The sequence below is a fragment of the Terrapene carolina genome, unplaced genomic scaffold, assembly GCF_002925995.2.
Source record: "Terrapene carolina triunguis isolate 2854851 unplaced genomic scaffold, T_m_triunguis-2.0 Scaffold42, whole genome shotgun sequence".
Taxonomy (NCBI): domain Eukaryota; kingdom Metazoa; phylum Chordata; order Testudines; family Emydidae; genus Terrapene; species Terrapene triunguis.
Genome location: NW_020664393.1, coordinates 7,380,446 through 7,408,310, shown reverse-complemented (window position 1 = coordinate 7,408,310; position 27,865 = coordinate 7,380,446). Strand labels below are relative to the sequence as shown.

General features: G+C 39.8%; 1 protein-coding gene across 1 annotated transcript; it reads right to left on the bottom strand.

The window, feature by feature from the left end:
• Window positions 1–941: 941 nt before the first annotated feature.
• RTN4IP1 (reticulon 4 interacting protein 1) lies at window positions 942–27,611 on the bottom strand. The gene is made up of 9 exons (XM_024208951.3): window positions 26,909–27,611; window positions 24,617–24,768; window positions 23,743–23,811; window positions 21,305–21,429; window positions 18,302–18,350; window positions 15,106–15,242; window positions 12,621–12,804; window positions 10,478–10,570; window positions 942–1,714 (listed from the first exon to the last, which is right to left on the bottom strand). Exons 1-9 carry the CDS (start codon window positions 27,207–27,209, stop codon window positions 1,598–1,600), a joined length of 1,227 nt encoding a protein of 408 aa, XP_024064719.1. The 5' UTR covers window positions 27,210–27,611; the 3' UTR covers window positions 942–1,597.
• Between the last annotated feature and the right edge of the window lie 254 nt (window positions 27,612–27,865).

Sequence of the window (27,865 nt, the reverse complement as noted above, 5' to 3'; positions counted from 1 at the left end):
AAAATAATGCGTTACTTAAATTTGTTACTGAACTCCTTGGGGGGAAATTGTATGTCTCCAGCTCCATGGCTTTACCTGCATTCTGCCATACATTGCATGTTATAGCAGTCTCAGATGATCACATGTTCATTTTAAGAACACTTTTACTGCAGATTTGACAAAATGGAAAGAAGGTACCAATGTGAGATTTCTAAAGATAGCTACAGCACTCCACCCAAAGTTTAAGAATCTGAAGTGCCTTCCAAAATCTGAGAGGCACAAGGTGTGGAACACGCTTTCAGAAATCTTAAAAAGAGCACCACTTTGATGCAAACACTACAGAACCCGAACCACCAAAGAAAATCAACTTTCTGACGATGAAAATGAACATGCGTCGGTCCGCACTACTTTGGATCGTTATTGAGCAGAACCTGTCATCAGCATGGACGCATGTCCCCTGGAATGGTGTTGAAGCAGGAAGGGGCATATGAATCTTTAGCGCATCTGGCACGTAAATATCTTGCGACGCCAGCTACAACAGTGCCATGCGAACACCTGTTCTCACTTTCAGGTGCCACTGTAAACAAGAAACAGGCACCATTATCTCCTGCAAATGTAAACAAACTTGTTGTCTGAGTGATTGGTTGAACAAAAAGTAGGACTGAGGGGAGTTGTAGGCTTTAAAGTTTTACATTGCATTCAAAAATAAGTTATTTTTTGTACATAATTCTACATTTGTAAGTTCAACTTTCATGATGAGATTACACTACAGTACTTATTTGCACTGTAAAAAAAAGTATTTCAGTTCACCTATTTATAATCAAAATATAAAGTGATCATTTTGATTTCAATTACAACACAATACAATGTATTTGAAAATATAGAAAACATGCAAAAATATTTAAATAAATGGTATTCTATTTAACAGCATGATTAATTTTTGTAATTGCTTGACAGCCCTAATTATTTTATATTGCAGTAGCATTAAGCAGCTTTGTGCTAGGTGCTGTGTAAACACATACAAAGACAAGATCCCTGAAGAATTGTGTCTGTACTAATGACTTCTGTTGCTGTTACTATACAGATGATCAAGAAACAGTAGATTGAAATTCAACACTTGTTTGCAACTAAGGACAGCCAGTGCTTCCTTTGGGGCAAAGTCATCATTCACAAGGCATTTTGATACTTATTTAAAACATGCATACAGCACAAACTGCTCCATGGAGCTGTCAACTTAGCTAGTGGCATCAGGATGATAGGTATTACTGTCCACATGAAGAATTACAAATCCTCTTCACACATGGCTATAATCTAGCCAACCTAGAAAAGGCATTAGCGTTTCCTCTGTTTCATAAATTTAACAAACCACAAAACTGGTGTAGAAAGGACTCAACCAATTTTTTATATTAGGAATTTTATATTCAATAACTTTTTAAAAACTAAACTTTTAGTACCTAGAGGTTCATGGCCTATAAAACTTTTAGAAGCATTTTAACCTTAGGACACCATTTGTGAGAAACTTGCAAGGAAATGGTAGTGAACTACGCCTTCAAGTCTATGTTCAAATGCCATCCATCAGCGAGCACAAACTGCAAGCAAAACAGAATGGCTGTAGATGTTATTTTTTATTAATTACATTGATCACTGTTTTCCCACGTGCATGTCCTCCTTCTAGCTTCAGAAAGGCCTTTGGAACTTCAGAAAAAGAGAAGACTTGGTCAACAACTGGATGGATCTATGAAACAAAAACAGAGATCACTTGGCAGGGATCAAATGACTGAGCATGATCCTAACAGCTTCTCCCCTACTGCACTTCAAAGTTATATGTAATAAGTAACTAAAATACAGTGACATCTAACCTTGAACACTAATATAGTCATCTACTGTTCAAAGCTCTCATCTGCAGGACCCAGAGAAAGCAGATGGATACACTGATTCTATCTTATGTTCCATACATTAATATTTGGAGGAAGAGAAGTGTTTTACACACTTTTCTTCATTGTTGACATTTATTATTTATTTCATGTTCAACTCACACGCACCAGGTTCTAAGTTCCACAGGGCCAGATTTTTAAAAGGTATTTAGGCACCTTTGGGGATATTTGAAAGCATCTATGTGCTTAACTCCCACTGGGGTCAGTGGGACTTAGGTGCTTTTGAAAATCTTACTAAGCCCCCACCTTTAAAAATGCCTTAAGAGTACAAGCCCCATACTTGTTCTCATAAGCCACTTTGCGCTAGTTTTTAAAAGGTGTACCTAATTCCCCTTTAAACCAGTGGAGTTAGGCATCTAGATACCTTTAAAAATCCCACCCTTTAAATCCATACCTTTAAAAATCGATGTATAATTTATATGGTACAAGTTGTTTCTTGATCTAACAGCTATCTTGACGTATTAATTTTGCAAAGTAATCCTATGCACGGTTTTCATATCATCTCCAAATAAGGTGAAGCAACCACACTTGCTGTCCCCATCACAGTGTGGAAATCAGCACTGCTTCACTCTTATTTATACATATTCCTCCCCTGGCTTTTGCTAATGGTCACATTCCATCTGTACCCAGGGAGGGGGAATATTAGCTTCTTCTGAAAACATATCTCATTGACAGCCAAAAAGAGTGCTAGAAAAGGTGTCACATATTGAGCCCTCTTCCCAGAGGCCAAGATAACAAGCTCTACAAGAACACTATCCCGAGGATGATCTCACACCTTGATGCAATATTCCTGCAGCACTGGGCTGGCCTCTATCATCTTTATGGAAAGAAAGATTAACATTAGCTGGTTCTTGCATCTAACTGTTGCAGTGATCAGCATTTAAATAAAGCCCTAAACATTATACTAGAAAGATGCTTGTCATTTATAACACCCTGTTGATAATGACAACTCTCCTCGGGGAGAAGCTGCTCTTCATTTTCTCCCCCCCCCCCCCCCCCTGTAGCCCAAAACTTTAAAAATTCATAATTATTCTCTCACGTTACCATACTATTCAAATATCTCAATGCCAAAGGCATAATGCAACAAGACAAGCAGCTTGCAAATTTCAGAAGCAGTGGCTCTTTTTCAAGCTTCTAAGCAAACAGCCCCCCTCTCTCACCCCCAATTTTACCAAACTGCAAAGGTTCATTTTCAGAAACACACCCCAGGAAATGAGTGCATAGCACATCTACCAGTGAAGGGTTCCATATATGCACTTCCCAAGCAAGGTTTTGAAAACTCGCCACATAATATATTCCCCCAACAGCTGCACAACCCCACTATAGTAGCTGAAAGTCCTCCTATAGGGTCCTTCACTCATTCCTCTGCATATTTTCAGTTCATATTATTGATATTAAACACCCTACAGCAAAGCCCAAATGCTGCAATAAAGAATGGGGGAGGGATAGCTCCGTGGTTTGAGCTTTGGCCTGCTAAACCCATGGTTGTGAGCTCAATCCTTGAGGGGGCCATTTAGGGAACTGGGATAAAAATCTGTCCAGGATTGGTCCTGCTTTGAGCAGGAGGTTGGACTAGATGACCTCCTGAGGTCCCTTCTAACCCTGATATTCTATTATTTGATTTGTATGACTACAAAAAGCCAGGACATTAGTAATCAAAACAACCTATTATGCCACAGTAGTCACCTGCTCTCTTCAAGAAGTCACAATGATTTTTGACTCAGAAGTCAAATCAGCAGTGCTAAGTGGAAGATCATGCATGACTGAGATGTAAGCTCCCACACAAAAGAAAACTTGGACGAAAGGATCAGAATTAGTATATTTGATTCTCCCCTAAAGCCATTCTGCTAATATATATTCGCCAGCTGCATCAAGCATGCACACTCTGGAGTGACATGGTGGGTGAGGTAATATCTTCTGTTGGTGAGAGACAAGCTTTTGAGCTACTTCAGGTCTGGGCTCTGTATAACTCGAAAGCTTGTCTGTCTCACCACCAGTTGGTCCAATAGAAAATATTACCTCACGCTCCTTGTCTCTCTAATATCCTGGGACTGACACAGCTACAACACTGTATACCACACTCTGGAGTGTAAGTTTTACCTGGCTGAACAAGGGGAGCAACACAATCTATGTTTTCTTTGCAGTGTGATGGAGGGGGCAGTCAGATGCTGCATAGCACTCATACTACCCAAAATTGGAGCAATTCTGACTTGGTTTTGCTACGCTGGTCAAAATCAGTGCTGCCCTACTGATCAGGGACAGGGAGGTAAAGCAATAGTGTCTTTGGCTATACTGTTGGGGTGGATCAAGCAAATGCTGTGACTATTTGCAAGGGAAATGTAGCATCAACAGCACTGACTGTCCTCCATTGCTACAGCAGCAGCAGCGGGGGGGAAAGAGCAGGGAAAATTCACTAACTTGTTTGTACAGAGCGTGACTTGAGGAACCTGAACGACCTATAAAAGTTATTAAAATAACAAGATCTATTTGCTGAGCTTCACTTCAGTTTAAAACAAAGAGAGGTAGACTGTTCAGAAACGCACAGTACACAGGAGAAAACCACTGATTAGCCCAGGGTGAGCGTGGCCTGTGGCAGGGTGAGGCTATCAGAATAGTGATCAGGAAAGGTTGGAGCTCAGATATGATCCCCAGGTGGAAGCACAGAAGAGCCATTTACAAGGAAAGGCACAATAAGGATAATTCCAGACACCAACACTGGTTATATAAAGATTTCAGAACAAAAATGACTATTACCCTCCATAGACCCAACATACATTTTGAACTACTTGTGATCACTTGTATCAGGTTATAACACTATGTCTTAGGTTCTCAATATATTACATAAAGTTCACAGCACATTTTAAAAATAGTGCTCTAGGGGATTCAGAGGAATCCCTAGCCCAACCTGATAGAATGCAAAACACTGCGTATATCACTGCCACCAAATGCTCACAGCTCATATGCTCCATTGTTAGAAACCTCTGGTCTGAGTTAAACACTGACCCCTCTAGAGACATGAATACTAAATTGATGATCCTGGCAATCTAAAGCATTAAAAAATTTCTCTGGCCTGCTGATTAGTCCATTGTCTGGATACCCCTGAAAGGGCTGACCATATCACTGCACAATGAGTCATTTGGCCTTTACTATAATCAACTGACTCAGATAAAATCTCTTCCTGTGAACAGGCAGGCGGGCTGGGGGGAGCGTCCCTGCTTGCTGAATACATGATAATAAGTGGAGATTAACTGGATAATGCAAACACTGTCTTTTTACAGCCACACATCAGCCCCCTGCCAGTGGACACTTACTTGTTCAGGGAAACAGGATTAAATACTAAAGGGTGGGGAGAGAAGGGATTACACCCACCACTACAGAATTGTTTATCTGAAAAAACAGATTGAGTTTGAATATTCTCTTGCTCTCCGTTCTTAACAATGCGCAGAACATTATAGATATGGATCCCTGGGCTCTTCACTGAGCTCCTTACATGTTTTAAAAGGGGGAGGAGAGAGAGAGAGGAAACCTATTTGCTAATGTTAGTTAAGAGTCTGAAATGTACCAAACCCAGCTCTGAACTCAACAGGCTATGACTGAAACGCAGCATTAGGAGTCCACTCAGTAGTAATAATTTTCAAACTTTTGGCCAATCGGAATCCTTCCTTGCCAGTCTGTATTTCTCTGATAAGAGAGATGCACTGGCCCTTTCAGTTCTGAAGTGAACAGACGAGCCTAAATCCTGCAGTCCTTACTCAGGTAAAACTCCCTAGGAGCAAGAACTGAAGAATCAAACCCCATAACTCAAAAGCAATGATATTGCACTGGTTCTTTTCTGTGTTTCTACCGCACCCAGCACACTGATCCTGAGTAGGGCCTTTGGACATGAATATAAATGTTTACTACTAACAATGCACTGCATATAAATATGCATATTTATCCACAAACTTTACACAATATGTATTTTGGGTTGAAATGAAGAACACACTGTGATTTTGAGACATGAAAGCATAGTACCACCTAGATCAGGGGCACTCGTTCTGTGGAAAGGGCCAAATTCCATTTGTAACTATGGTTCATGAGCCAAGGTATAAATGTAGGACTCAATACTCCCCTCCCTGCATCCACAGTGAATCTCCCCTGATGTCAATGAGAAGTTTGCACAAAGATCATTAGTTGAATTGGCTTTGATGTTGCAACTAAAAATTTCATTTTTGTTTGGTACTTTATTGTCACTAAGTAGAAAATAGGCTCACCTTTAGGAACACCGCTATTTCTGCCTTTTGTTTCTCTTCCTTCCCCATCACCTTTCTGTTTCTCTCCCTCTTCCATGCCTTTGTTTCTCTCTTTTCTTATATCTGCATTTCTTTCCCTGCTGCATCTCTCAAGTCCCACCTTCCATGGCCTTCTCTCCCACCCCCTTCTCCATTTCACCACTGAAATGATATGCAATGAAATAGTTAATGCTGACATTAGAAGTGTCATCAATAGGCTCTAGATTTAACAACATAGTGAGATTAATGGGGGAGGAAAGTTCACACATCTTGGAGGCACTGTTTGAAGTTGCTGTGATTACTCGTGTCACATATTCAAGGGTAGCTTTGGAACCCAAAGGCTAGAAACAGGGTTTTTCTTCTTAATGAAAGCTTAGAATCTCCAGAAAATATGAGTATTATGTACACAAAAATATATCGAAGAGTCTGACTTCTCTCGCCTTGATTTTAAAGTAAGTGGAACGTCAGAAATGCCTAATGAAAAATGATCAAATATGAACACACATGCTCTGGTGGTAAAGACCCAGGAATGGGAGGGAGAAGTTCTGGATTCTATTTAAAGCTTTACCAAGGACTTCTTATGAGACCCTAGATAAGTCACAAACCTCTCTCTCTGCCTTAGTTTCTCCATCTGTCAAATGGTAACAATACCTAATTCACAGGGTGTCTTTGCGTCATATACACTAGCTGCTCTTCTGGTATCTTTTAAAGAATTAAAACAGACATATTATGTGTCTTAAAACAATATACTGCTCCTGTCTAATTGCAGTTATGACAGAGTAACACATGTGATTAATAAAATTCTGACAGCGAAGTCCAAGTGAATCCAGTTATGTTTGGGGGTTTAATGACCAAATACAGCCTGTGCATCACTAACTGGAGCAGCTGGAGCCGTTTCCAGCACAATGAGGAGGAAGAAGAGACTGGAGCCAGCCCAAGCGTATTGTGTTTGCCAGGCCAGGCTCGCCTCAATACAAGTTAGAGTGGCTGGATTCAGCTAATTTACCCCACGTTAAACACACTGGACTATGCAGAGAAAGGCTCTAATGGACAGCTTCTCTTGTAGAACTCTCTCGTCTAGTCGCAGGCAGTGGAAGCTGTTCTATATTGTGTCACACGCTCTTCAGTGTTACTCACTTGTATTGTTAGTTTAATTTGACTGGTGTTATAAATCCCACACAAACAAGAAGGGAGAACTGTTTGTGCAGCTGCAGCTCCTATTTATACTTCCCCTCTACCTGAGTTTGCTTTTGTCAAGGTTCTCCCCTTACTAGAGAACTCTGCCCTCCCCGTGGTTTGCACACTCCTAGGGGCAAGGGCTGAGAAAACAAAACTCCACGCCATGTTCAGAAGCTGTTTTGTTCACCACCTTTACCCATTCTACTGTAGCTATTTTTGGTAAATCTAGATGTATTTTCCCGCCCCAGAAGACAAGATCCCTGAAAGTCAGTGCTGATTAACCACAGAATACACAGCTGCATCAGACTAACCAAGAGAGAGAGCAACACATTTGAGTAAGTGTCTGGTATCTGCTTACACGGTTCCAGGTCTAATCCTGATTTATGTGAATCTGAATATTCAAATAAAGTCCAACACCTGTGTAAAGAGTGTACATTTTGTGTTAGCTTTGCTCATGGAAATTGTATTAATGTAAGCACTGAGTATTTTCATAAACATAGTGAGCAAGCTATACTATCTGAGAAGAGAGGAGCAGATGGGTTTTAATAAAACAGAATTCACAGCCACAGCTAAATGCAGCTCTAGAGTTCTTTCTCTCTTAAAACAAAACAAAAAACCCTACAAAGATGGGTTATTTAACAGAAAGTCTTTGCAACATCTCTCAAAAATCAATACCTCTGGTTTCCAGCCAACCAGCACAAAAAGCTAATTAAAGTCAAGGCATATCCACACAGAGCATCTAAACATACAAAGCTAGGCAGGGTGCGGGCAAGCTTTCCAACTGATCTTGGCCTGGAGAGGGATGGACTCTGCAGATACTTCTTCACTGCAGAGTCGACATGGACTCTTATCCAAGTATTGTCTGAAATCCCCCTTTCTTCCACACGCAAAAATCTCTGACCTTAGTTTAGTGGTTGCTTCATCCAAAGCTAACTGAACAATCTAGGGATGTAGGCTAAAGCCCAAATCGGGCTGATAGTCCTCCAATGCCTTCCCACAATTCCCCATGCGCCAAGAAGGACAGACAAATACTCCCATAATTCACTAGGAAAGAATCATAGTGGCTCAGCATATTGCAGCACAGAGAACCATGGGATATGTCCCCAGAAGCCCTAGAACATACACAGATGAGCGCAGCAGCAATGTGGACATAGCAACTCAAATGTCGCTTTGCAGGGCAGCTGCTCAGAGCCTGCCTACGCTAACCAGGGTGTTCATATCCGGGTGACAATCACCTCAGTTAATTCTAAAGTGAAGACAAATCCTGGGACTTTCCACTGGCTGGTCAGTACTTCAGAGGTGGCATATTGGGTATATGGGCAGAATAGGAAGTGCACTGTGGGCCTGAACAGCACTAAAAAGGTGAATAGCAGCAATGAAGTGGCCCAAAGATCATTCAGGAATTGGGAAAAAAGAAGGACAAAACTAAAAATACCAGTTTCTGGAAGAGGAGGGGGAAATATATAGTGGAGAGAAAGGAAATCCAAATGGGGACATAATTTGATTACCTACACACTTCTAGAAAAGGACCCATCTTTTAGACCCAGGAGTGTGAAATGGCCTGGAGATTCATGTTCTAGAATCAACAGAGCACAGGGGCAGGTTCTCTTCCTTGTTCTGCTTCAACAGCACAAAGGCAGTAGGAAACTGTTCATAGCATCTCTGCTGGAGATTTCCCCACTGCGGGGGAGTCCCCAAAAGGTGCTGAGACGCAAGGCCAGTTCTTACAGCACCTCATCTCCCAGCATGTGTGGATTGAGGGGAGATGAATTACACTGTCAGGAGGAGCCTCCCCATCCTCTCTTGGGGACAACTTGTAACAAGCTCTTAAACTTGGGAAAATTAGGAAAGTAATAGTACACCTTCCTCATCATGACCCTTTTCTGATTCCACTGTGGAAAACTTCATGACAATTGACAATTTAAAAGACAATGGAGCTTGATGAAATTATGTTAAAGTATCACTGAATTTTATACTCCTAAAGAGAGAAATAATTACATACAAGATTCCCCACACCACTCTGTCAATGCATGTCAGCTGTGACTGGTAATACCCTAAATATTCTAGTACATGTCTGGGGGTGGTTGGGTACATGGATAGAAGAAGCAGTCAAGTTCATTTTGACTGAAGAACCAACCAAGTGTCCCTACTACCCCAGCACCCTTTTTTCATTTTCATTGTCAGAGTTCAGGCTAAACCATCACTTCCAGTGCCAAAAGTAGCCCGTTTTGCCTATAGCCCAATACATTTTATGTCTGAAAAGAGGGGAGAATCCTATTATTAACAAAGTAGGAAACACCAATGTCTACATTCTGTACACTGGGCGAGAACTAAGTGAGAAGGAAAAGTTGAAAAGCAACAATTAACCCTCTCACTGAACAGTTTGTAATGTTTTATTCCAAGGGTAGGCAACCTTTCAGAAGTGGTGTGCCGAGTCTTCATTTATTCACTTTAATTTAAGGTTTCGTGTGCCAATAATACATTTTAACGTTTTTTAGAAAGTTTCTCTCTAAGTCTATATTATATAACTAAACTATTGTTGTATGTAAAGTAAACAAGGTTTTCAAAATGTTTAAGAAGCTTCATTTAAAATTAAATTAAAATGCTGATCTTACACCGCCAGCCTGCTCAGCCCGCTTCCAGCCTGGGGTTCTGTTCACCTAGCCTGGCAGCGGGCTGAGCGGGGCCCACGGTCCCGTCCCTACCTCTTCTCTGCCTCCTCTACGGAGCATGGAGCACGCTGCCACTCGTCCCCCTCCCCCTCACAAGGGCGATCAGCTGATCGGCGCAGGGAGAGGGAGCGGGAGGAGGAGGGGCAGGAAAACACCACACTGGGGGAAGAAGCGGGGGGGGGGAGGGGGGAAGCTTGGCTGCCACAGGACCAAGCTTCTGCCTCCTGCCCCCGCACGGGAGAGCGGTGGGCGGGGGGGCTGAGTGGGGCTGGGACCTCGGCAGTGTGCCACTTAAAATCGGCTTGAGTGCCGTGTTTGGCACATGTGCCGTAGGTTGCCAACCCCTGTTTTATTCCTTAACTGTGAATTATACACTTTTTAAGGCAAAGCAGCATTTATTTCAGCAATAATACAGTGGGTTAAATTACGGATTCTAACATACCTTTCCTGATTCAACCAGTTTTGCTATCTCATCCAAAGATTGGCCGCTCGGTGTGAAAAATGCCCATCGATAATGGATTCCTTTACAGAGGTGCTGAAATGGACAGATCACACAAACACACATAAAGAGTTACAAAAGAAACTCAAAATGTGAACTGTACATTTAAACGAGAGTCAGAGTCTAGAAAGGTATCTTAAGAAAAATGTGGGAAATATTTTCTGGCGTCTAAATGTCACAGAAGCACATGGACTAGATGTATGCACATGGATGTTGCGCCGTCACAATAAGATCAGAGTCCAACTGCATGAGTTGGCTAGTTGTGATAAAAGCCTTATCTTCACAGCCAGACAAGCAGGACTGTTTCTTATACAAGATGTAAACTGTGCAAAGTCACACTTTTTTTTTTTATATATATTTTATATATATATATATACACACACACACACACACAGAGAGAATGAATTCTGCTGGGGATTCAGAGCCTTTCACCTGTATGTAATCAGTTCAAATCCAGCCCAGGGTGGCGATGGCAGAAAATCATTTCTGCCTGATGACTGGTTGGTGGCCTATTTGAAGTGGGCTGTTTGTCTCAGTCCAGCTCTCAGCAGACAGGCATACTCATACTATCACTTGGTGGTTGCATCAGTGGCTAAGAACTGAGTAGACCTAGAGAGAATGAGCTATTTGTACCCTCTCTCACTCATAGAGGCAGGGTTGATTCACATTAGGGGAGCAATGTGAAAAAAGCTAACGTCGCTGCTACGCATCACACTCCTTGAAGAGCCAGCCACCTTCCATCTTTGAAGCTGTCAGTCCAATGTCATTCACTGCTGTTCAATTATATTATATTATATAGTATAGTAAGTATAGTAAATTATACATTAAAATATATAAATTATGTTAAATATATATAAAAAGGAAACTATATTATACACACACACAAATATAGGCAGCCCTACAAGGTCAACCTGGGCTCTGACAGTAAAGTCAGCTTTTTCTAGCTCAACTTCATTGCCAGTAATATAGATTCTGCAGGCCAGCTTTTACTCTTGGATACATCATGCAGAGACCGAACTAAAGGTTCTGCTGAAAAAGATGGTGTCATTTGTACAAGGTAGCTTTTCAGAAGATAGCTGCATTTTAAAGGCTGACACTGACAAACAGGGGCCTACTCCTACCAATTTTGCTAGGAGAAAGAGGTGAATCAAAAAGGGGATTTTGATTAAAATTTCAGGAAGATCTCACATTCAAGTCATACAAGTCAGGAGTAACTCCAATGATGGAAATCTGGTTTGAGAACAGAATCAGGGCCTGGATTTTTCAAATCCAATTGAAACGTGATACATAACACAAAATGCCTCTCACGTAAACATGCAGAAAGCTGCACTGAGCAATGAGTACAGCCTTCTTTCCAGGCTCGTACTTCACTTCATTATGTACAGGAGGCCTCCCTTTTGAAGTGTCAGTATTAGACTTGGGGTCTCATTCGAATATGCAGCCACAGCAACTGCTGAAACAGCACTCCTTTGGAGAGCAAGAATTGCCTGTTCAGGGAAAAAACAAGCCTTTAAAAAAAATAAAGAGTTCACCTGTCTGTTTCAGACAGAAAGAAATTATTTAAAAAGTGAAGACAGAAAAATTAGGGTAACAATATCACCACCCAGAAACACGAGTCGGAAGAGAGGAAAAAGGAAAAGAAAAAGTGTTTCTTAGCTGTCCTGTGGGAATTCTCTCCTTTAGGGATGAAGATGGCACATCACTGGAGCAAACAATGTGTTGGGTGAAATCCTGACCCCAATGAAGTCAATAGCAAAACTCCCACTGACTGCAATGGGGCCAGGATTTCATCTGTTGCATTTACTGTAGACATACCAACAGGACTTACTATGAAAAAAGTAGAATGAAAAATCTTAACTCAGAGGCACCCAAAACACTCCCACATCAGCCAGACAGATATCAGTTCTCACTCAACTATCACCAACCCTGTATGTGGAGGAAAGGGAAAAAAACAGTTGGGAGAGTATGAGCATGCCTAACTAAGCACACAGGAATGAGGCAAAAAAACCCAAAACATGTACCAGGAGACTAACTGCATCCAAACTCCTTATTACATAGAGTTAAAGCATCCATTTTGTTACTGTACCTTTACAGCTTTGGTTCCAATCGTGACTCCTGTTTGTAGCATGCCATCAGCTACTCCAAGCCTGTCCACATTCAGTAGAAAGGGTGTTACCAAAGTAACATATGTGGCTCCTGACCATTTCTTGAGGAAATCTAGAGACCATTTTTCAGTGGGTCCACCAACATTATCTAGGATGAAATCAAACCTGGAAACAGGGAAAAAATGTGTTTGGAAAGCACGGTGTTGCACTGAAAAAAATACAGAAACAGGCCAACAGTCTTGTAATTAACTTGTTTATTTGAGAGAAAAGGTGATTCTAAGCAGAGATTGACTATAGCTGAAATGTCCATTTACAGATGCAAGGCATTGAAACAATCTGTGCACAGGAATGTAGCATGGAAGACCCAGACTTTCAACTAAATCCTAGTTCACTATGTGAAAGTAGAATGAATTATATTGTAAAAGCAGAATGGATTAAAGAAATGCTGTATGTTCCTTTAAGCAGGAATGAGGAATGTTGAGCTAAAGTTGACAGGAAGAGAAACATTAAGGTATTGAACAATGGGTCCACTTAAGCTGATGGTGAGACATTAACAGGAGATCGGTAAGAGTTAATAAGGAAATAAAATGTGTGTGTCTAGCCCCAGGTAAACTTATCAGTTCTGCTCCCTCTGTCATCTTGTTAAGTTCGGGCCCTTTTTATCTGAATAAATAAGATAGTTTGGGCCTTGCATGGCACTCACATTATCTGGGTGTATTAGCAGAGCGCTTTTGCTAATAAACAGAGTGGTCTGACAAATTGTGAGTCCTGAGTCTGACTTTGACAATTATAACCCAGCCCCACTGTACACAGAGATTGTACCTATATGTTACTGGTCATTCACTAAAGACAGGATACAACCATCTCAGGGCCAACTAACAATCTCACTGTAGCTAAACTGAACACCACCCTAATTGTTTAGAGTCACTATGACTTTGTTACATTGGCCTACACATGCAGCAGCATATAGGGTATGTGAAAGGCAAGCTGTGTCCACACTCACTGGTGTGTGCAGCTATATGTAGTCCTCAAAGGCTCTGACAGCAGGGAGGCAGCAGGGAAAGGCTCCAGTGCTCCCCTCCGCTGGGGCCTTTCACTGCAGTGAGGAAAAGGCTTTGTCAGGGGAGAGGCAGGGGAGCTGCTGGAGCGTTTCACTGCGGGAAAAGCCTCCCACAATGGGGAGACAGCAGGACACTACAGTGCTAAAAATAGCAGTGTAGACGGGGAAAGACTGCTTGTGCATGTAGGGTTCAGATGTGTAGGACACTCTACTCACCTATGCTATTTATACCCGTGCTAGCTGGGCCTGCTGTGTCTGTACTTTACATACTGCTGCAAGTGTAGACCCACCTTACGATAGTTTCAAGATATTCTAGAGCTTCACATTCTTCTCCCAAGCAATATTTGCTTGAAAGTTTGAAATTCAAACTATTTAGATTCAAATATAATTATCACAATTTATATTTGAATAATTCTTTAAGAAAAAACAAGCAAAAAATCCTTAAGGTGGGAATTCCTAACAAACAACTAATTTCAAGGAAAACTCTAAACAATACATTTTAAACATAAATGTATTTATCTTGAAACATTTGTTATTTATCTGAGACAGCTGGACTAGGCTTCCAGAAAAGCTCAATCTATTCCCAGCTCTGCTGCACACTTGCTATCAGACTTTAACACATAACTGCTCCATGCCTCAGTTTCCCTTTCTGTAAAATGAACTATTAGTGCTTACTTACCTCACACAAACTTGTAAAGCTTAATTCATTAATGTTTCCAATGTTGTTATAGCTGTGTTGGTCTCAAGATATTAGAGAGACAAAGTGGGTGAGGTAATATCTTTTATTGGAGCAACTTTGGTTGGTGAGAAAGACAAGCTTTCGAGCCTAGAGCTCTTCTTCAGGCCTGCTTCAGCAGCACTGCAAACATTACCGAATTAAGCTTTGCAAATCCTGTGTGAGGTATGCCAACACCAACAGTTCATTTTACAGAAAGGGAAACTGAGGCACGAAGCAGTTAAGTCTGAAGCAGAGCTCTGTGTAGCTTGAAAGCTCGTCTCTCTCACCAACAGAAGTTGGTCCAGTAAAAAATATTACCTCATCCACCTTGTCTTTCATTAATGTTTGTAAGCGTTTTGAGATCCTTGGAGGGAAATCATTATCATTATAGAAATGTGTTTAATGAGTGAACTCTTCCCCATTGACTTAACCTATTTTTTCTGACTTAATACTGCAGAGCAGTCTGTATTTATGATACTCATTTCACAGCCACATTCAAAGGGGGGGAGGCAGAGAGCTTGCTTTAGAAAGTAAGGCTTTGCAAACAGGAAGGCTCAAAACCCCAGAGGCAGGGAGTCTGCCAGACTAATTTTGGATTCGAGCAACCCAAAAGGTATATGCAAGGGAGTCTGCTTGCTGCCTATGCCCCTACTGTACTATATAAATATTTAACTGCTTTAGTACATACAATGGTAACATTTTCAGTTGCTCTGCTACATCTCCAGATTTGTAATCAATCACATCATCTGCTCCAAGCTTTTTCACCAGGGTACTGGCATCCTGAGAACAAACTGCTGTCACATGACCACCCCAAGCTTTCATTAGCTATATTTAAAAAAAAAAAAAAAAACATAAAAAATTCTAAGGTTTAAAAATTATTTAAATAGTGAAAATACCTCAGAAGACCAACATCTCATTATCAACAGAATCCAAATAAACATCTGCAATAGAGAGGGAGCATAGCAGGTGCACTGTGTTACTGTGTAGGGCAACTCTTTAACACACAACTCCATAAAACAGGGATGGGCAAACTTTTTGGCCTGAGCGCCACATCTGCGTATGGAAATTGTATGATGGGCCATGAATGCTCATGAAATTGGGGATTGGGGTGCAGGAGGAGGTGATGGCTCCAGCTGGGGGTGCGTGCTCGGAGGAGGCAGAAATGAAGAGTTCAGGGTGCAGGAGGGGGCTCCGGGCTGGGGCATAGGGTTGGGGCTCTGGCTGAGGGTGGTCTCTGGGGTGGGGCTGAGGGGTTTGGGGTGCAGGAGGGTGCTCTGGGCTGGGACCAAGGAGTTCGGAGGGCAGGAGGGGGTTCAGGGCTGGGGCCGGGGCACAGTGCATCAGGGGTGCAGGCTCTGGGCGGTACTTACCTTAAGCAGCTCCCAGGAGCAGTGGCATGTCCCCACTCCGGCTCCTACGCAGAGGCGCGGCCAAGCAGCTCTGTGGGCTGCCCTGTCTGCAGGCGCTGCCCCTGCAGCTCCCACTGGCCACAGTTCCCGGGCAATGGGAGCTGCGGCAGCGCTGGGGGTGGGGGCAGCGTGTGGAGCCCCCGGCTGCCTCTACTCGTAGGAGCCAGAGCGGGAACATGCCACCGCTTCTGGGAGCGGCATGGAGTGGGGCAAGCCTCCTACCCCACTCACTGGCTGGAGTGCCAGAGTGGGGCAAGCCCCAGACCCCACGCCCCAGCGAGAGCTCGAGGTCCGGATTAAAACATCTGGAGGGCCGGATGCGGCCCATGGGCCGTAGTTTGCCCATCCCTGCCATAAACAGTGTTTAGGACACGCAGTTATAATAATTTTCTACTTTGATGCCTCTTACAGATCTCAGATACCAGGCTACCTTAAGTAAAATGCTGTGTGCCTTTCAAAGTTGGCCATTTGGACAGTTAATTCTTCAGATGCTGCTGACTACCTAAGTATGCACTTGGCTGCTAATATACAAAGTGCAAACCACCTTCCATCAAGGTAGATAAAAAATAATGATTTTTTAATCAGATTTTTTAATTCAAATAGAATTTTATTTTCTTATTTAAATTATAATACATTTTTCTTTTTAAAAATAAACCTGTTTAAAATGAAATCTGAATTTAATACAAAATACGTTATGTTATGTTTATGTTATGTAAAATTATGATCTCTTAAAACATTTAAATAAAAAAACAACTATGCCAAATCCTTTAGCCTCTATCAAAAACTAAGTTAAAGGCTCTTTTTCTAGATAAAAAAAAGCATCAGGGGAAAAAACATCTAACTTTTGAGCTCAAGCTATGTAAATATATATCAGAAAAGGTCATAAACTCTATTCAATACTTGTTTCATTAATAAAAATAAGATTTGTATGCTATTTTGTGTGTTTAATTAAATTCCAGTTACCATCCTAATGCAGCTTGTCACAAGTCATGAGCAAAAAGTTAATTATCTAGTAAATAAGCAATATATCATTCACCATTTTCTAACATACTAAGAATGTACAATTAATAAGAATCTGAAAGTACTAAGCTATATAATCTATACATAAATATGCGTAAATAGATATATATGGTTATAGTGTACCCTAGGTATAAAAAAGATGTATCAAATCTAGTGTAAAGACACTATTTGGTTGTAAATCAGCTCACTAGAAACAATAATCTGGCTATCTGCAAACTTCAAAGAGCAAAACTATCACTAATTTATCATAGGGAGGGTGGCTGGTTAGTTTATAGTCTGCAAAGCTGCTCAAACAGAAAGGAATTTTGCTAATTATTTAATTTACCCTCTATTGTATACATTATTCTCACTCTTCACTGCAATATCTTCTTTGATATTTGCCAACCATAAACCTAACAAAGGAATGAATTATTCTGCATGATGACAGGTAGCGATCACAACTACTCAGTGGCAGGCTCAACCTTTCTTACTGAACTCATTTAGCAACCTGCTTTATCAAGGCTCAGGCAGATAGCATACCACTGAAAACTCTCCCATGCTCTTCTAAAGGCTATTACATGCGGGGAGGAATAGCTCAGTGGTTTGAGCATTGGCCTGCTAAACCCAGGGTTGTGAGTTCAATCCTTGAGGGGGCCATTTAGGGATCTGGGGCAAAATTGGTACTTGGTGAAGGCAGGGGACTGAACTGGACTCGACTCAATGACCTTTCGAGGTCCCTTCCAGTTCTATGAGATAGGTATATCTCCATTTATTTACAACTTTGAAATCTGAAAAAAGCCCACTTAGTGGTGCAATCATCTAAAATGTATTTGTTTATACTCTGAAGACAAAGATGCTTGAGTGTAATGGGACATTGCTTTCAATCAAAAGCCCCAAATTTAATGCAAATGTACTAAGAACAAGTTTCATGATGAATAGCTCATTAAAAAACACCTCCTCCTTTTAATTGAGATTAAAAAAGTGGGGAGGGAAAATTGCATTCTAAGCCACTACACTATATTTGATGCACATAAAAACATTAACACATTAAGGAGAATTTACATCAGAAAACAAAGCAGTTTGTTGAAATCATTATCAATTTATACCAGTTTATTCCACTTGGGGGTGAGGGAGGCAGGAAATCTAATCAAAACATATAACAGATTTCAAGTCACATGGAAATTGGAGTCTTCTTCCCAGTAACTAAAGCCTTGAAGTGTAATCATTCACTTCCTACACCCATAACCTCTCTTCCCCTAAAGCCTACTCCTTCCTAACTTAGGCTAAGATAATAACAAAGTAGATGGAAATGATAAATCTCAAACTATTTTTAAACTCTCTTACCTTTGGGCTTGCATTGAGATCATTCAGTAGCTTGCTAATTCACCACCAACAGCCCCCACCTCCTTTCCCTTAAACCTTGATCATAGAGTACTTTCATAAAAGACTCACACTGGGCTTATTGTAATACATCACCTGGATAGCAAAGGTACCAACTCCACCTGAAGCGCCGAAAATTAATATTCTGTAAAACAAGAGCAATTCCAATTGATAAAACTTAACTGCATAGCAAGACAATTCCACCATGTAAGAATCCACGTGAATTAAACTAATGAAATACCCAATATACACAAAGATTCCTTGGTGATCCTATTTACATGAGGGGGAGTATTACAACAGGGAGATGAACATGAATGTAGGAGAGAAGCGGCAGCTAAGACAAAGGTCTGATGAATATAGCATTGCAGCAATCATAACAAATACCTAGGGTTATATTTTAGAGGAGGTGCCAACATGTCAGCTTTAAAAAAAGTGCAAAATTTTAATAACATTCTACTTCAATGTCTCTTACAGTCTCAGATACCAGGCTATGTGAAATTAACAGCTCTGTTTCTCTTTCAAAATTGGTCCTTTGGACAGTTAACCTTTCAGATGACTAAAAATGTGAGGTAACGCTGTCAACTTACGCTTCTATGACAATAACACTATCTTCCAGTACAGCAAGGCAGCTCTTTGCCTTGTTCATTTGAGTTTTCCACTAATCCAGAAGTGGAACTGTAGGCCAATAATATTTTCATCAAAAGACAACTTAAAGGAAGCACTATTTCCACCCTTTCTCCCCAAAAGAACTGAATAAGGTTCGCACTTCATAAGCTTAGACCCATACTTTATGCACCAAATTTTCATTGGTTTTGTGTTGCGATATTTCCTTAACAGAAAAATCAATTGTGAATGTAAACCTAAGAGAAAATATTTGTTTAAAGTGGTGGTATTTACAGTATTGGGACATTTTAGAACTCATGGAATGTAAGTCACATTATTAAACTCTATAGCTAACAGAAAAAAACATGTCATGAAGTAGACTAGGCAAAAGTAATTTTGAGGCTGAACTAAACCAAAATACATTTCTTTTCTAGAAATTCTACTGTAAATTGAGCAGAACTCTGCTAATTTTCATTTATAATTGGAAGAGATTACAGAATACCAAATGTTGAGAATGAGCAAATAAGATAAAGATCAGAGCTACTGCATCATAAAACACGTTTTGCATTTATTTTGACAAGTGTACATTCACTTTACTTGCGTGTAATAAATACCTCATAGTATATTACTAAACACACTGCAGAATATTTTGTTAAAATAATCTAGTCTTAGTGATACGAGACCTCAGTACAGCACTCTAATCGTGGTGTTTTACAAACTTCATCTAGATACTTTCTATTAAATCTTTAATACATAGACTTATAAGAAAGTGTTACTTGAAGCCTATAAATGGAATTGTAAATTTTAAACCATCTGCTGACCAGTGCAGGAATATTCAAGTCAGAATTTTAGTGACTATTTTGTTCAAAAGACTGAAGTTCTGAGATATCTGATACCCCGTGGTGGTTTCATTGAAGTTTCAGTATCTTCAAGCAAAGGATGTTTCTGATTTAAATCCTCTCACTATGCTGGGGATGAAGGAAATTGCTTTTGCAATTCAAGATCGAAGTATACTGTCTGGATGTTGGATTCAACATTTTGGTTTAAAAAAAAAAAAAAAAAAGGCACATACTTTTGCCAAACACCTTGCCAATTTTCTTCGTAACTTAAAATTTGCGATTTTCTCACTAACTTTTTGGAGAAAGCTATAGCTAAAGAGGTGAAAATTCATCTTTTGAAGAGTGACCTAAGTAAAATATTTCAGTGGAAGTTTGGAACAGCTTTGGTGAGGGTTATCTTTTTATTCTAAAAGCCTCCAGGATACATGGGTCTTCTTTGTGCATGGTACAAGAGTTGCACATCTGAAGCAAAGAGCACTAAGTAAATTTCCAGAAACAAAACAAGCAGTCAAAAAACTTTTTCATTCCCCCAACCCAAAGGCTGACCACACAGCCTGTTTGCAACCCAAATGTTATACACTGGAAACTATTTACACTATTTATAAAGCAATCTATAAGCGCATATGGGTAATTATTAGCAACAACAGAACATGTAAATAGTGACTGAGAATGTGAAAGTAAAACTCACTAGTTTTTTTTCATTGTTTAAGCTGAAGCAAATGCAAAAAGTAAAGAAACAGTATAAATAAAAGTTTTTTAAAAAGCGCTTTCACTTTTAGGTAAGTTTTGTAACCTAGGTAGGGCATTTTAAATTTTTTTTTAACCCAAAAGCACCTCATTAAATGATATTAATCCCATTTACATGCAACAAATTAACCAAAACGAAAAATGATCTAAAATATTTAAAAAATAAAGAGGGAGATAAGTGTAAAGTTCTACTGTTTACTACAGGGTAATACCAATAGTTTTAAGAGCAGAATAATTTATTTTCTCAGAATATAGTTGACCTTTAGAACAAACATTTTCCTGATATTTTCATAATGAAATTTACCATGGCACACAACAGCCAGTTACTTCAGTATCTCCCAAAGATGTAGATGAAAGATTTTCATTAAATCCAATGTCCTTTACAGGAGGTCAGAAAATATAAGGTCAAGATCTTGCAAACATTTATGCACATTCTTAATTTTATTCATGTGAGTAGTCCCATTGACTTTAATGAACTACTCACATAAGCAGTTAAGAACATGTGTAAGTGTTTATAAGATCAGGACCAAGTTGGATTTTCCTTCTGTTTAGAAGGAAGCTGAGGTGAGAAGACCTCTGACCCCATCAAAATAATTGAGGGTCTGATTCTACAAGCTTTACTTAAGCAAATAGCCCCACTGAAATTAATAGGACTATTTGTCAGAATAAAAGTTAGCAGTTCAGGCCCTGAATTAAGAAAGTAAACTTTCAGCCATTATGTCATCTCTGTATCTTTACCATACTAGTGCAAATTCAAAGGCTTTACCATTTTGTGCATATAGGAATGACTCTGCACATTCATTTTTTTATTTTACCTATCTTAAAAAATTAAATTCAGTTAGCTCTCTATACAAAAAATAAACACACAAAAGTTAATGCAAACATATTAGCACCAGGACCAGTTACTTACCGTTTCCCACTGCAATTATCTTGGTTCAGTCCCCCAATTTGGTTCATTGCAGACCATGCTGTTAGACCGACATATGGTAAGGAGGCAGCTTCCATGTGACTGAGACACTTGGGCTTGTGAGAGATCTAAAGTAGAAGATCAGTCATGTCTAAATCACAATGAATAATATATTTGTGGACTACCAGGGTTGATAAAAATAAAGTTTTTAATATTGATTTCAATTTTAAAAAAATCATATTTGATTTAAGTTAAATACATTTTTCATTTAAAAAAAATAAACCACCTCTATAATCTATTAAAATCACTTAAATTAAATAAAAAATAATATTAAGCAGTAAATGTTTGCTGCAAAACTTTTAAAGAGAGTCATACTACTGAACTGGAGGAAGTCACTGGCTAAGAACCTGGAACTAGAGCAGGGGTTCTCAAACTTTATTGCACCACGACCCCCTTCTGACAAAAAAAAATTACTACCCAACACCAGGAGCGGGGACTAAAGCCTGAGGCCTCCCACCCCAGGTGGGGGGGCCAAAACCAAAGCCCAAGGGCTTCAGCACCAGGCTGGGGCCTGTAACCTGAGCCCTGCCACCCAGGGCTCACACCCTCAGGCTTCAGCTTTGGCCCCGGGCAGTGGGGCTCGGGTTTTGGCTTTGGCCCCGGGCCCCAGCAAGTCTAACACCAGCCCTGGCAATGCCATTAAAACGGGGTCACGACCCACTTTGGGGTCCCAACCCACAGTTTGAGAACCGCTGAACTAGAGTTTGCTAAGCTACTAACCCAGCTTTTGACAGCAAGAGCATTGACTGCAGGTGCTGAGAGAATATTTTCTTAATTTCAGTTTACTGAACTAGTTCAGTACAATGGCTAATTCATTCAAAGTTAAGAAAACAGCTGGCAGCTGAAAACAGTGGGAAAGCTTGTTTTCCTCTTCCAATCTATGAATAAAAACTAAGTGTGAGTGGATGAGATCTTCTAGTTCTAGAATCTTGAAGGACATGGTGACCAGAAACAATCCATTCAATTCACTAACAACTTTGTTTAATAAATCAGTTTATTAAAACATGTTCTGCATTTGAAATTAACTTTTTTTCTTATGTATTCAGCATATATAAGGTAGTTTTATTTAACTACTAAAAAAATTAATGCTGATTTTGTGCATTTTTCACTAGACTCTAGTTTCCATGCAAATAGAGCTTGACACAAATCATAAGTAAAAGATGAATCATGTACTAAATAAGAAATGTATGATTCACATTTGCTAAAATAAAATGTAACAAATTTAGAATCTGAATACAATTTAAACAAATATATAGCATAACATACATGTGTATAGTTTATTCTCCTAATGTGTAACAAAAAATAGTACCACTGACACTGCACCCCATATTCTTCATAGAGCTATTATGATATATATATGATATGATTATGGCATAATTATGATGTATTTTTATGCAAGATAAGTCATGTGAGATATCATTGAAAAGATTATGATTTCCTGATATGATTATCCTATTTTTATGTATGTATCACTTTTGTATCTGAGGTTAGGAATATTGACTATGTATCTGTATTACAAATGTGTTTACACCTGGCGAATGCTCACTAGACAAGATGCTTTCATTCTGAAAAGCTGGGTGGGGAAGGGCCATTAGAGAAAACAATAGGCCTTAGAAGAAGCTTATCTCCCACTTGGGGGCATTCCTGAGGACACTGCAGACAGCCTCAGAGTCAAGGCTGCTGTGACACTACTGGGACATGTGACCAGGTCACCTGCTGCTGGACTCCATCTTGGTATATCAGTATTTTTCCACTGACTGGCGTGGGAACCAAGCTTTGAAACAAAGGGTTCCCGCCATATTCAAAAGCTATATAAGGTAGGGGAGTGACATCATCTTGGTTTTTCACTGGAGAGAGCTTGTCACAGCAATACTGTCTAAAGGAAGCCCAGGCTGGTGGGTCGGGGGGGGGCTCAGTGGTACCCCAGCTCCAGGTGGCACCCCGGAGGGAACCCGTCACAACCACATTTACTATAAAGTCTATGTTTAGTTGTGAATCCACAAGTTTTAATGGTTACCAATCAGTGAGAATCAACCTTCCTTTAGGAAAATAACTAAAAAAGATAAATATAAAACAAGATTAAAATCAATTATTATTTACATCAAGGTTTCCTGCCTGCTAATTTAAATTACAATTAAATCACTGATTTAACTCAACCCACCAAGTGGACTACACAAGGCTTCAAATTAAACAAGCTATACTAAACCTCAGCTGTTGAATTTTCCATGTTTCAAAATATCTTGACTACATAAGTAGAAAAATATTTTTTTTAAAAAAATCTATAAAATTTAAAAACTGTGAAAAAGCAATTTACATAGATTTTGGAAGAAACAGAGTCTGCTGAAATTTTTGTTTTTATATTGAAATTTTGGTATGGTTACCTCATTTCCACTAGCTACAACAAACTCTGATATAGTGCCTTGTTTCCAGGGAGGAATTGCTGCCCATACCTAAAACCAAAGGGAAAACACATTTCAACTTTTATTATTTTCTTAATATTGTATCTATATCATAGAAAAGTCATTTTCCAACCTCCAGAACAACTTCAGTGTAGCATAAGTAGAGATTAATTATACAGAATATCAGTTTCACTAGATCTAAATTCACTATAAAAAGATTTCATTTACTCTCTTAAAACAAACTACAGAAGAATGATTAATAGAAGCATGGATGGGCCATATAACTAAGATGGATTGTACTGTGTATAATATAAACTTTTGGAGAAAGCAGATTACATTAAACAGTTCATATCTTACTGGAAGGCCATGAGCTGGTACAATACCTGAGAGAGAAAAACATTCCTCCAGTAAAACTGAAAAAAGTTAAAAGCAAGTCTTATAAGGATTTGTATGGGGCTCAGAAATTTGCTGGCTCTTCAACTATGTCATAGTTTTTGGTATTATAAGGTAATAAAGGTTTACTCAAGAGAAATTTCCTGTTAAAATTCTAGTTTCAATCAAGATGAAGCAGCTTCAGGTGTTTTGTTTTTTTAATATAAGAAACCCCCACCTCAGGATTTTAACATATGCAAATTCAATGGACCCTAAATATAAACGAATGGGGGTAACTAGCCCATATGAATATTTTGCAGGAAAAAACAAGTAAAAGTTCAAAAAAAGTTACTGCAACCCAGTTTTTATGTAGGCTGCAGGTAGGCAAGAAAAAATAGTTATTTGCAAAGACAAAGAAAAAAATTGACTTCATATTACATTTTCAACATACATAAAGTTAGAAAAATGAGACAAGTTACATCACCTCATCTCCAGGTTTGAAATAGGACACATTTAGCCCACATTCCATAATTACACCAGATACATCTCGACCAAGTGTTAGAGGAAATTCACTCCCGGTGCTTTTCAATTTCAGTGGATCACGTTTCATATTTAAAGCAGCTACTCCATAACCATCTATAAAACATGGTTTAACAGAGTAGGAAATATCAATGATTATTTTTATAGAACTGCACAAATTGGACAGTGAGCAAGGTTTATAGTCTGTGCATAATGCAACTTTACACCCCTGAAATTTGATTTTTTATAGTTCTGAAAATGTTATCTCTAAAGAACTAGAACCAAGCAGAACATTATTTTATGTTTTAAAAAAGCTTATACAACTAAGTATCAACAAGTCTTGCAATATTTCTTCTTATGTCCCGTTTGGTGCACAATACATATAAAAAATATTAAATATCATAAAACCAGCTAGCTACTTATAACATGATATTAGACATCACACTGACAGACATTTATTTCACGATAAGAACAATTAATCATTTCATGTGTGACAACTATCTCAAAGATGTCTAATTTATTTTTGATAGGTACATGAGCATTGACAGGGCCAATTCTGCAATCATTAATCCCACAAATGATCCCACTGGCTTCAGTAGGCCTCCTCAGATGAGTATGGGTTGCATGATTGGACAAACAATCCTATAACAAACAACCTGCAATGTTTTGAGTAGTTTTGGCCCCAGAATACAAACTAAGGCCTCAGTCTCACAAGGAGCTTCGTGCAGGCAGATCCCTGATCCATCCAGAATTCTGTGTAGGCTCAGGAGTCTGCTAAGATGGAGCTCATTGCAGGATCAGGGCTTTTTAAGAGCATTAAATTGCAAGTACCATATATACTCATTCATAAGCCACATATTTTTGGTAAAAATGTGACGCATCAAAGAGCAGGGGTCGGCTTATAAACGGGTCTACACCAAAATTTGATGATTTTAAACTCTATGGAATCATTGAATTGAATATCTAATACATTGTCGTTTTGTTTACCTGGAGCGTCTGCAGGCATGGAGTCCCTTGGCTCCCTGTGGCCACGGCTCGCCATTCCCAGCCAATGGGAGCTGCGGGAAGTGGCGCGCCACTACCCGCAGCTCCCATTGGCTGGGAACCGCGAACCACGGCCACAGGGAGCTGAGGGGCTTCACGCCTGCAGACGCTCCAAGTAAACAAAACGTCCCAACCCGCCAGCGGCTTACCCTGACGAGCCGGGAGCCAAAGTTTTCCAACCCCTGAAATATAGGGTCGGCCTATGAAAGCGTCATACAGTTTTTGCTATTTTTACTTATCCTTTTTTGGGGGGGGTCAGCTTATAAACGAACGTGCTAATAAACGAGTATATACGGTAATTGCTTTATCATTGAAATTTTAAGCTCAGTTGTTTAAAAAAATAGAAAGTTCTTTCAATTTTCATCTAAGGCCAATATCAAAATTTGAAATGCAAGATCGCATCTTGCTGTGAATAAACAGTGAAATATAAGATTTTCTGTTATTTTAAGTTTTTGTTAAGATTTCTGAGCCTGCTATTGAGAAAAATTGTCTGACTAGAAAAACATCAAATGGCAATGATCAATCAGTTAAATGTACTGATTGGCCAAAGCCTTGAATTCAGTGGACAGCAGACCTGAAAAAGAGCCGTGTAAGGTCAAAAGCTTGTCTCTCTCACAAACAGAAGTTGGTCCAATAAAAGTAGCCACTGAGGCACCTATGCAACAGGAAGTTAGGACAAAGATGAGAAATAAACATTTTTGGGAATTAATTCTATGAGCCAACTGTCATGGGAGTTGAGGAAGCTCAGTGCAGGCCTGGGCCCTTGCACAATAGGAACCAAACTAACAGAAGAAGAAAAACACTTTAAAATTGGGTTGCAAGTTGATTCTCATTCTGATCATGAGTTTTAAGTCTGTGAAGGGCAGCAACCAGCTGCTTGTATTACTTGGGCTACAACCCAGCCTAGTTTTGCTTTGGTAGATGCAGAACTATAGTCTAAAATTCACCACTCTCCCCTGACAATTTAACAGAAAAAAAGTTTTGCAAGAGTATTTTCCCACAATAATCATGGAATATCTTTCCAAACCGCCCTGTTTAAAAACTATTGGAGCCACAGGCACATTTTGGACTATTATTTACAACAACAATTTAATAAGAATAATACAGGTATAATAAAATTATATTTACAGTATGAACCATGTTATGTTAAGAACTTAATCAACACTAAAATACACAAAAATATAATAATTCCTACTCAAAATAAATCACTTACTTCTCATATTAACATCTATAGGGTTTAAACTTGCAGCATGGACTTTAATAATGACTTCATTTGGAAAATGTATTACAGGGAACGTCATGTTATTTGTAAATCGTAGCACATCATTTCGCCCATATCTATCTATTATCCACGATGCCATAACTGTATATCTCTGACAGGAGAGGCTGATATTTCTACATAGACGGGGCTTGATTAAACTTTTGCCTCTTCTAAGGCAAGTTGCCATGGAACCTTGACTGAAAAGCAAGCCACTGTATGCTCTCCTACTAAGCAGATGCATCTTTAAATACATTATTGCCAACGCATAAGGTGGGATCTTTAATGACTCTAGCTACTATTCTAGATGTGTAAAAATAATTACATGCTGGCCACACTAATGCTTCCCATCTGCACAGAGATAATTTTTTAGCCAATCAAACCCATGTATGTTTGCCAACTTCAATTTTTTAAAATCTTTTCCTATTACTCTAATTCTTCTTTTACAACCATATAGGGGAGGGGCGTGTCTACATTCAACTTTTAACTACAAGACTCACAGGTTTTGGGGTGTGAACGAGGGGAACTAAACAAACTGGCTTTTCCCCACGAGCATCACAGCCCCCAGAGAATCCCTAGTTTGAAAGCGTGGAGGGGGGATCCCCCAAACGCGTTATAACTCACCAAATCCCAGTGCCCCCTCCCCAATCAGCTCAGCCTCCACCCACAAGACCCCGCCCCCCCCTCAAAGTGAGACAGCCCCCGCCTCGCTCTCCCCCTTCCTTGCCCTTGCCCCCAGGGCCAGCGCGTCCCCCCTCAGTGAGTCCCCGTCTGGCCTGAATCTCCTCCGCTCAGCGCGCACTGGCTGAGGGTCACTCTCCGCCAGGCCACGCTCACTCATCCCACCTCAGCCAATAGCGACCCGGCATCATGCCAGTCTACGAAGACTCGAGCCAATGGAGCCGCTCCATG